Consider the following 10,876-nt stretch of genomic DNA (forward strand, 5'->3'; position numbering starts at 1 on the left):
GAGTTATTGGGATTGCAGTTGTGTGCCACCACAGCCAGCCAGATTAGGGATATTTAACCTGAGTGATAAAAAGGTTTGCTAAACAAGTGATAAGAAATGGAAACCAGGTGAGTGCCCAAATTCTGCCATTTCTGGTTACTAAGAACTACTATTTTTAGTACCTAACCCTGTCTTACCAGGGAAGGCTCCTGCTCCAAATGGGACTATACCCCTGTTATTTCTGTTGTGCTAACAACTTTCTGCTAGATGGCTAGGATTAATTCCGGTGGAATTATTCTCAAGAAGTCCCAGGATACTGGAACTCTGAGTCCAAAGCCAGAAAGCTCTAACTGGTGTTATAGACAGGGGGAAGAACAACAAGGGACTACTACCTTGAAGGAGGAAGGAGTTTCCCATTATGGCTCTAAAAAGATCAGAGGTGTGCCTGTTCAATCAATCTCTAGACAAGTGAAAATAAAAATGTGTACAGAACATGCTTGCTTGACCAACTTGTAAATGCAAACTGATTCCAAACATTTTTAGAACTACTTTGTAAACAGTAACATCCAGCCCTAACTCTTAAAAGCAAAACATATTTTACCCCAACCATGGATTTAAAAAAGTGTAGGTTTCTAGACCTTAAAGTGGCAATTTTTATTAGCCTGGTTTCAAGTGCCTCAATAATCAGACACAATTATTTCTTTAAAAAAAAATAAATTTTCATTAGCTATAACAATACTTCTCCCTCTCACCAACCTAATTCCATATTATTGAGGGTTTTATTATATTTCAAAGCAGATGTTTTTCAAATACATTATATGTACTGCCCTGGAAATCACAGCACCATAAAACTGTCAAGTGACAAAATTTTTCTTTTCAAATAAATAGAAAAACCCAAAAGAACATTGGTTTAATATGTTATTCTGCCCACTCATGGTTCATGTCAGTTCTGCCATAATTTGGGATGACTACTGGAAGTACATATGCTCTTGAAGAGATGTCAGGGTTCTACGGCTCCCATATGTGGTAAGAGCACTCCTACTTTTAAACATTTCCACCATTATGCTTTTTCTCTTACCTTAAGTGACTTTGCATACTAGCTTTTTCTTCCTTCTCTTTGCCTGCATTGTTATGACTGGCTTCATAGATTTCCAATCCCTGCAGATCCTTATAATCCCAAATAACTAGGCATTCACATTCTCCTTGCTGCAGCTGGCAGGGCCACTTGCCCTAACATACAGCATGAGAATGGCATGCCACATAGACTCCAAAAGCAGAGATGCTTTGGGGAACCAATGGAACTCCTCACCTGAACCCTCAGGGTAATGCTCTGATGCCCTCTCCTGTTTCCAGACATCCCACTGCTGGGTGGCAGGGGAGGCCTCCATCACTACTCCAGGATGGGAACTCTTTGCCTTTAGAAGAGACTATTTCTGCTCTTGGGTTCCCAAGACCATGGTTGTCCCATTAGCCTTTCCCATTCCCATTGTTGCAGCATCTAGCTCTCGCTCTTTCCCCTCATATGCTTAGCCTCTGGTTACCAGCAACTTTCCAGTCTCCTCCCTTCTGCTTCATTGTACTCTATACCTCATCTTCACACAGCTCTGTAACTAGTAACAGCATTTCAGTTAATGACGAACCACATATACCACAGTGGACCCATAATATTTAAATGCAGCTGAAAAATTTCTATCACCAATTGACATCATAACCATAATAATGTGGTAGCTTAATGAATGCATGTTCATGGTGATGCCAGTATAGACAAACCTAATGCACTGCCAATGGTACAAACGTATAGAGCATACAATGAGGAATAGTACATAACATTTGAGAATGATAATAAACAACTACATTACTAATTCATGTATTTACTATATTAAACTTTTATTATTATTTTGGAGTATACTTCTATTTATAAAAATGTTTACTATAAAACACTGCTATATGATAATTCAGCAGCCTCAAATATGTTCTGTTTACCATATTTTTTGGTTGCATCAAAAGGCCACATTGAATGAGTAATAATAAACACATCCTGTGATGTATGCATGATGAAATTACCCGATAGCCATTTCTTAAAACTTAAGCCATCATTCCAGGTGTGGTAGCACATGCCCATAATCCCAACAACTCAGGAGCCTGAGACAGAAGAATTGCAAGTTCAAGGCCAGCCTGGGAACTTAGTGAGACCTTGTCTCAAAATAGAAAATAAAAAGGACTGGGATGTAGCTGGGTGGTAGAGTACCCCTGGGTTCAAACCCCAGTATCAAAAAAATCCCATCATGAAGGTATGTGTGACTGTGCTTATAAAATAAATGATAGAAGGAACTTTCATTTCCACAGCATCCATATACTAAACATGGCAGTCAGACTCATCCCCACCCTTCACCACAGAAAAACTGCTTTATGAATTCATCCACGATCTTCTACAAGTTGATTCACTGGACACTCACCCTTTGAGGTCTTTCTATAGTAGTTGACACCATAACAAGAGCTGGAGATGTAGCTCAGAGGTAGAACACTTGCCTAGCATGTGCCAGGCCCTGGGTTCAACTCCTAGCAGTGCAAAAAAAAAAAAAAAAGAAGAAGAAGAAGAAGAAGAAGTAAGTTGACACCACAACTCACAACTACTCTTTATCTTAAAACGCTCTCATCTTTCTGAATGAAAGTTGTCTCTAAATATAAAGGGGGGAAAATGTTTTTCTGTTCTCTCACTCAACAATTCACACAGAAGGCTCCTATTTCTCCCCACCAACAACCAATCAATCCATTCTGCAGTGGACACCAGCTGAGCCTCTTCCAGTTCTACTTAGTAGAATTCCAGTCACCCTGGAGATAGCATCAGATCCCACAAGCTGACAGCTCAGTTCCACAGGACTACCCCCCGCTTCAGACGCTCATCACAAGTAATAGTGCCATAGGTTAAAACTTACACCTGCTATAGACTGGAATTCCTGCTACCCTGCCCTTAGGTTTCACTAATTCACAAAAGTCAGAGAAACAATTTATTTACATTAGCTAATTTATTTTAGTGGATATTCCAAAGAATGCAGTTGCCAGTTTATTTTAGTGAATATTACAAAGAATGCAGAAGAAGAGATTCATAGGACCAGGTTATGTGGCAAGGTAAGAAAACTCCTCCAAGAATCTCCATATGCTTGGCTCTCCACCATGTCCCAAAACTCAATCGTTGTGGGTGTTTTTGTTTTTGTTTTGTGGGGAGGGGCATAACAGGGATTGAACTCAGAGGCATGCAACCACTGAGCCACATCCCCAGCCCCATTCTGTATTTTACTTGGAGACAAGGGTGTCACTGAATTGCTTAGCACCTTGCTTTTGCTGAGACTGGCTTTAAACTCACAGTCTTCCTGCCTCAGCCTCCAGAGCTGCAACGCCCAGCCAATCCTTGGCTTTTTATGGAAGCTTTATTACATTATGTAGACCTGATTGATTGATTGAATGCTTGGTCTTTGGTGATCAGTTTAACCATTAGCACCCCTGGGGATGGAAAGGGAAATTAAAAATTCCAACTATCTAATCTCTCTTGTCCTTTTCTGCCACCAGTCCCCACCCTAAACTATCTAATCCTATCTTCATCTTCTTATTAGTATACAGAAAACACTACTGGGCACAGGCATGTAATCCCATCAACTAAGGAGTCTGAGGCAGATTGCCTCATCAATAAAAGGGACTAGGGATTCAGCTTAGTAATAGAGTACCCCTGGTTTCAATCCCTAGTACTGAAAAAAAAATAAAAATAAAGATAAAACACCCTCACTGTGGAGATTCCAGTGTTTCAGGAGCTGTATGTCAGGCAACCACTGGACAAAGACCAATATCAGAGTCCCCTACGTCTCTGGCTTGCTCATCTTTGACTTCTCCAAGTTCTTTATTGATCTTTGGCTCGGGACAGTCTGCATTCAGTGGATTTCATTTCAACGTCTTCTCTTTCCTCCTCACACTCATACTCTCCCCAGGGGTCTCACCCATGACCTCAACTATGAGATGATCTTAGCTAGTCATGAGTCTCCAGCTCAGATTTCCCTCCTGCTCATACATAGCTTCATTAGAACACAGTGTCACCTCAAAAATCCTAGGGCAAGATGATTTGAGAGCAGGAACATTATATTCACAAGGTGCCTTTTGGCTTCTCACACTGCCTGCAAAAGGCACTCTATATGTTAAAGAATAAAAGTATCTTATTGGCTCAGGGCTTTTTATTCAGCTCAACTACTTCCAAACTCTTAAATTCAGAGGCCTTCAGCCAAGTGATTGTTGTGAGCAGCTTACTTGAATAATAACTCAGAGGCGGATATCCATCCCCAGCAAAAAATTGTCACACCCCTTAGATGACACCCACACCTAGACTTTGCCCATTAATCAAGAAGACTGATTACCCCCCAGACTTTTCTGTAGACTCTAAAGGAAAAGGGAGACTATTCTTCCTTCCCCTGCCCCTGAGCCCTAGAACACTACATTCCTGCTTCCCCCTTCTCTTGGCTCTTTCCTACCAGGGCCAGGCCCATCCTATGGAGTCTTGGCTTACAGTAACAACCCATGCCTAGTGACAGCCCCGTATTATGTCAATACGTGATTCCCAGTTATTTTCTCACTTGATCCATCTTACCAAAGGTTAATGCACCAGTTAGGATGGATTTGGCTATAGGTATAAAATAAAAAACAAAACAAAAAAAAAACCCTGGCTGAAAACATGTGGTAGCATATGTTTTCATATGGTAGCACATGCCTGTAATCCCAGGGACTCTGAGGCTGAGGCAAGAGAACTGCAATTTCAAGGCCAGCCTGGGCAACTTAGAGAGGTTCTGCCTCGGGTGGCTAAGGCAAACTTTAACTGAAACCTGGAGGAAAAGGAAGACATGGCCAGGAGCACTCTTGAGCAGGATGCTGGTGCCTGGTATGGAAAAGATGTTTAATGAATGGTTGTGGCCCCATGCTACTCTGGAGGTGAAATTTGTGCCTTGATATGGCAGACGGTGCCTTCTGTCTTTGGTTCTACAAGGATGACCTTCCAGACAGTCTTTTTCTTATCTAGGGACTTTCTTATATTCTTATACTAGAAGTCCAAGCGGAGTACAGTTTGCTCAATTACATCAACAAGATTCCAGGTTCTTTCTGTCTATGTTGTTTCCTTATCAGTAAATATAGTATTAGTGTAGCACAGAGCTGTGGGGTTGGGTTTTGTTTTGTTTTGTTTTGTTGATACTAGGGATTGAGCCCAGGGGAACTCAACCACTGAGCCACATCCCAAGCCCTATTTTGTATTTTAATTTAGAGACAGGATCTCACTGAGGTGCTTGGCACCTCACCATTGCTAAGGCTGGCTTTGAACTTGCACTCTTCCTGTCTAAGCCTCCTAAACCACTGGGATTACAGGCATGGGCCACTGCGGAAAATCAAAATTTCAAGGCCATCCTCAGCAACTTAGTAAGGCACTAAGCAACTTAGCTGACTCAGTCTCTAAATAAAATATTTTTAAAAGGGATGGGCAAAAGAAACAATCAATGAGTGACGAGAGAGCCTACAGAATGGGAGCAAATTTTTACCTCCCATACACCAGATAGAGCACTAATCTCCAGGATATATAAAGAACTCAGAAAACTTAACATCAAAAAAACAAACAACCCAATCAATAAATGGGCTAAGGAACAGAACAGACACTTCTCAGAAGAAGATATACAATCAATCAACAAATATATGAAAAAATGTTAAACATTTCTAGTAATTAGAGAAATGCAAATCAAAACTACCCTAAGATTTCATCTCATGCCAATTAGAATGGCAGTTATCAAGACTATAAGCAACAATAATTGTTGTCCAGGATGTGGGGGAAAAGGCACACTCATACATTGCTGGTGGGACTGCAAATTGGTGCAACCAATCTAGAAAGTAACATGGAGATTCCTTTAAAAACTTGGAATGGAACAACCATTCGACCCAGCTATTCCACTCCTCAGTCTATACACAAAGGTCTTAAAATCAGCATACTACAGTGGCTCAGCCACATCAGTGTTTATAGCAGCACAATTCACAGAAATCAAACTGTAGAGCCAACCTAGATACCCTTCAATAGATGAGTGGATAAAGAAATTGTGGTATATATACATAATGGCATATTGTTTAGCAATAAAAGAGAATAAAATTATGGCATTTGCCAGTAAATGGATGGAATTGGAGAATAGCTTGCTAAGCAAAATAAGCCAATCCCAAAAAATCAAAGGCCGAATATTTTCTCTGATAAGTGGATGCTGATCCATAATGGAGGAGGCATGGGATGAGTGGAGGAATTTTGGATTGGCCAAAGGAGAGGGAGGGATAGGGAGGGAGCAGGGGGATAGGAAAGATGGTGGAATAAAACAGATATCATTACCCTAGGTACATGTATGATTGCACAAATGGTGTGACCCTACTTTGTGCATAACCAGAGAAGTGAAAAATTGTGCTCCATTTGTGTACAATGAATAGAAGAGCATTCTGCTGTCATGTATAACTGTTTAGAACAAATATTTTTTTAAAGGGGGTGCTGGGGATGCGGCTTAGTAGTTAAGCACCCTTGGGTTCAATCCCTAGTACCAAAAAAATTAAAAATCCCTAGTACCAAAAAATTTTAAAACTACCTAAGGTAGTTACTATTATTATCTTCATTTCATAGATGAGAAAAATCAATGCACTGTGAAATTAGTAACTTTCCAAAGATCATAAAGTTATTTAGCGGCAGAGTTAGGATCTAAACTGCATGTAGTCTCACTCCAGTATTGGAGATATCAAATCTTAGGTTAACTCCTAGGCTCTGACATTTCAGAAACCATTAGAAGTCAGAATTACAACCTGGAGAAAATAAATGTTAATTTGATAATTACTGGTTTGAAACTTAATTGAAGGAACAAATACTCTTTCTGCAAGCTTTTTTGTTTGTTTGTAACTGGGGATTGAATGTTGAGGCACTTTACCAGTGAACCACATACCCAGCCCTTTTTATTTATTTATTTTTTAGACGGGTCTGACTAAGTTGCTTAGACCTTTGCTAAATTACTGAAGCTGGCCTGGAACTTGGGATCTTCTTTCCTTGGTCTCCTGAGTCACTGGGATCACAGGAGATCACCACCACACTCAGCTTCAGGCATTTTTTTAAGAAGTTTTTTCTCTACTTTGTGAACACACGAAATTTTAAATTGCCAATTAAGAAGTAAATATGACATTTCCTTTGAGAATAATGTGGTTTGGTTGTTCTTTTCCTCCAGTTAGATTGGTTGTTGTTGTTGTTTACTGTGAATCTGATCTAACTTTTGTTTAGCAACTGGCCATGTAAAAATCATATAGTTTGCCAGATTTGGTGGCACATGATTATAATCCCAGCAATTTGGTGAGCTGAGGCAGGAGGATCACAAATTTAAAGCCAGCCTGGGCAACCTAGCAAGAGCATCTCAAAATAAAGTTTTAAAAACGGCTTGAGCTGTAGCAAAGGCCTCTGAGTTAATCTTCGGTACCAAAAACAAATAATTTTTTTAAATAAAAAATAAAGCATGTAGTTAGCATTTTTAAAAAATACATATTTTTAGTTGTAGATGGGCACAATACCTTTACTTATTTTTATTTTTATGTGGTGCTGAGGGTGGAACCCAAGCCTCACAAGTAACAAACAAGTGATCTCCCACTGAGCTACAACCCCAGTCCATAATTAACATTCTTGTTGTCTTCAAAATATATTCCAAATTCCACCACTTCTTGACATTTCTACTACTCCACTCTGGTCCAGGACAACACTGCCTTTCCTCAAAAACTGCAATGGCTTTTGTAGAAGATAGACTCTTGGAGAAGGAACAGGTTTGACAACGAAATGTTCAAGAAAAGGCATGTTTAGCTTGCCATAACCTTGGACGGAGAGATCCAAATGTATTTTGGCATTCAAGAGAAAGTTCTGAGGTAGAGATTCAGAAAGACTTATTAGTCAGCTCATTCATACTTCGAAGGACCTCAGAATCCTTTGTTCCTAGAAAACCACCCCCCTCGAAGCCCACCTTCAAAGCTTCTGGCGGTCAGGGACAATGCTGGCTACCTCATGTTCACCAGGCTTGGCTGGGTGGTCCCCTTGCCTGTTCTACCAGGCAGTGAAACTGAGAACATCTTTGGTTTCCATCTGGACCTCCCAACTTCTCACTCTCCCCTTTTGTTTGCATTTTAAATTCAGAAGACTCCTAAGCCTTCCAGGAAGATCCCTTCTTTTCAGAAGCCCTCCCCACCACGCCCCTCCCTCCACTGTCCCTCCCCCTTCCCGTTTTTTATTCATCTAAGAGCCTCTGGTCTGAGGAAAGCAGTTCATTGAAAGATGTCTTATATCTGGCTTTTTCCCTGGGCTGGGCCTCCCAGAGGCTGTGGAAGCCACCCACAGCTCAGCACCAGGCTGAGACTAGACCCTACTAGACTAGATAAGCTTATCCAAAAAAAAAGAGGCAAAAGCATTACATATTAGGTAGCATGCTTTATTAGATATCTTTGCCAGTGGAAAGCTTTCCAGCATTTAGGAAACTTCCTTCAGATCCACACCTAGAAGCTTGAGAGATGAGATGAGCCACAAATCAAAACTTCTATCAGTCTTTCATGTTTTTCTCAACAGGGCTAAAATAAGACTTCTCACATCTCAGCTTCCCAGAAAGTCAGTCCTTTATTATGGATACAGATAATTCCAAAACAACCTAAAATAACCATGAAATTGGTAAGGGGAACCCTGAGATGGCCCCACTCATTCTGACGGCCAATGATAGGCACAAGGTATCTGATTCCACGATGGTGGTGCCAATCAGTTCCTGATTGGTCAGGGGCTGGCTCCGGACACGCCGTAACATCTCCAGGCCTGTGGAGGAAATAGTTAGAAATAGTAAAGTAGAGCTCATTACTAGGGGGCTGCAGTGCAGGTGAGGACAGCCCACAGGAGCATTATGGGAAAGACAGTCATCTTAACCCAGGCCCCCTCAGACAACCCATTCATGCCTCCTCACTACCTTTTCCTCCCTCAGTGACTTCAAGTCACAAAAATGGTGTGACTTTGTCCCTCCACTTGTAATGAACTCTGGGGAGCACCTAGATTCCCAACCACCTGAGCAATCCTTCAATGCCACAAAACTCTACCAGGACTATCACTTCATTCTTAACCACAATTTAGTAAGGATACCTACCTTGGTCCTGACAGAATGAATCCCGGCTCCCCAAACTCCGGATCATACTTAGCAGCCACTTTCTTGCTCTAGGTGGTCCAACGACTATAACTCGAGTCTGGCCTGTGGCTGTGAACCACGGCTCCAGCTGAATGAGGGTGTGGCTGTGCACCTCAATACTATGAAGGTATTTATCTCCTTGACCTGTGAACACAGGAGGGGAGAGACAGGAAAAGTAAACACCCTGTACTGGGTGAGACAAAGAGGTGGCCTTAAGAGTAGGGACCTGGGACGGACAGAGGAGGAGAGAGAAAGGTTGGAAGGGAAGGATGGGGGAGGAGATGTGGGCAAGGGCTACCTACCGAATATGTGCTTCTCTAGGTCTTCTTCCATGTAAAATACCAGTGGAGAATGAAAGTTTTCAGGTAAGGTCCACCACGCTTTCTTGCCAAGAGTGCTCATTTCCAAATGGTGCACTGCTCTTCTTGATTCAGAGTAGAGCAAGTCCAAGCAACTGGCTGGAAAATGTGAAAAAGGCCTGGACCCTGTGCTATATATGGGCACTCAAACAATCCACCCCCTGACACACCCTAGGGTGGATCTCCTGTTACTGTAGCCTTGTGGAGAAAATCCAATCCAGCAATATCTCATTCAGGTCTTAATCTCTCCATTTGAAATTAGATTATCAATCAGTGCTTGCCTTGGCAATTCCCAGGGATCCAAAATTTTCTTATCTCTAATTTCAAAGGATTTTGAAGCAGATTCATTGAGCATCAATCAGGTCAGGGGTTGAGGGATGGAAGGTGCTAGAACAGGAAGTCTCCGAGTGGCTCCCTGAATTTTGACAGGTCTTGGCAGTCAACCAACAACTATACATGTGCAGACAAACAAAGCTGGGTTTATTTAGTGTGCTGTACTAGAGAATCAAAAGCCAATTTTCTAAAATGTGACAATTAGATAATTATCTTAGCAATCTTCATCTAGGAGGTAGAGAGATTGATGTAATCTGAATTGTAGAGTATTATCTTTACCTAGTTTCAAACAGTTTCAGAGTGGCCTTTGTCCATCAGGTTCCATCACTGTGACTAAGTGGTCGTGACTGGTTAAGCTATTTTTTAAGAGCCAGGTGCAATGGCAAACACCTGTGACCTCAACGATCTGTGAGGCTAAATCAGAAGAATCCCAAGTTTGAGGCCAGCCTGGGAAACTTAAACAGACCAACTTAGCAAGACCCAATTTCAAAGTAAAAAAAAAAAAAAAAGGTACTGGGTGTGGTGGCACATGCCTGTAATCCCAGCAACTTGGGAAACTGAGACAAGATTGCAAATTCAAGACTAGGCCTGGCAATTTAGTGAGACCCTAAGCCATTTAGCAAGACCCTGTCTCAAAATTTAAAAATCAAAAGGGCAGGGGGTTTTACTAAGTGCCCCTGGGTTCAATCCCCAGTACTGAAAAAAAAAAAAAAGTGAGATATTTATATTTACTAGGGAAGATTATCTATCAGCCTCAGACTGTAAATTCCTGCCTGTTTTTTCACTCTTCACCCTCCCCTTTTGGCCCAAAACAACAAAGTCAGGCTTCATGGTTTGAATTCGCCAGGTTTAGATCCACACCATTGTCAGAAGTCATTAACAAGGTTACTCAGAGAACCCAACCTACAGCGGTGTACAATTTTGTTGCAAAATGAGATATTGAATGATCTGAAAAGACAATGACTGCACAGG

At 41.4% G+C, this 10,876-nt stretch overlaps 1 protein-coding gene across 1 annotated transcript; it reads right to left on the reverse strand.

Annotated features, from left to right (window-relative positions):
- Window positions 1-8,484: 8,484 nt before the first annotated feature.
- On the reverse strand, window positions 8,485-9,641 carry Khdc1l (KH domain containing 1 like). The gene is made up of 3 exons (XM_046443048.2): window positions 9,515-9,641; window positions 9,174-9,356; window positions 8,485-8,851 (listed from the first exon to the last, which is right to left on the reverse strand). Exons 1-3 carry the CDS (start codon window positions 9,612-9,614, stop codon window positions 8,694-8,696), a joined length of 441 nt encoding a protein of 146 aa, XP_046299004.1. The 5' UTR covers window positions 9,615-9,641; the 3' UTR covers window positions 8,485-8,693.
- Window positions 9,642-10,876: the final 1,235 nt, after the last annotated feature.

This window comes from Marmota monax, unplaced genomic scaffold (genome assembly GCF_021218885.2).
Source record: "Marmota monax isolate L192 unplaced genomic scaffold, Marmota_monax_Labrador192_F-V1.1 WCK01_AAM20220418_F8-fsc00091, whole genome shotgun sequence".
Lineage (NCBI taxonomy): Eukaryota > Metazoa > Chordata > Mammalia > Rodentia > Sciuridae > Marmota > Marmota monax.

Bases quoted from the DNA above. Each gene is read 5' to 3' on its own strand.
- Khdc1l (XM_046443048.2), bottom strand. From the start codon at position 9,614: ATGAGCACTCTTGGCAAGAAAGCGTGGTGGACCTTACCTGAAAACTTT. The intron at 9,357-9,514 runs GTAGGTAGCCCT...CTGTGTTCACAG, and splicing joins CCTAGAGAAGCACATATTCG to GTCAAGGAGATAAATACCTT. The intron at 8,852-9,173 runs GTAGGTATCCTT...TTTCCTCCACAG, and splicing joins TTCATTCTGTCAGGACCAAG to GCCTGGAGATGTTACGGCGT.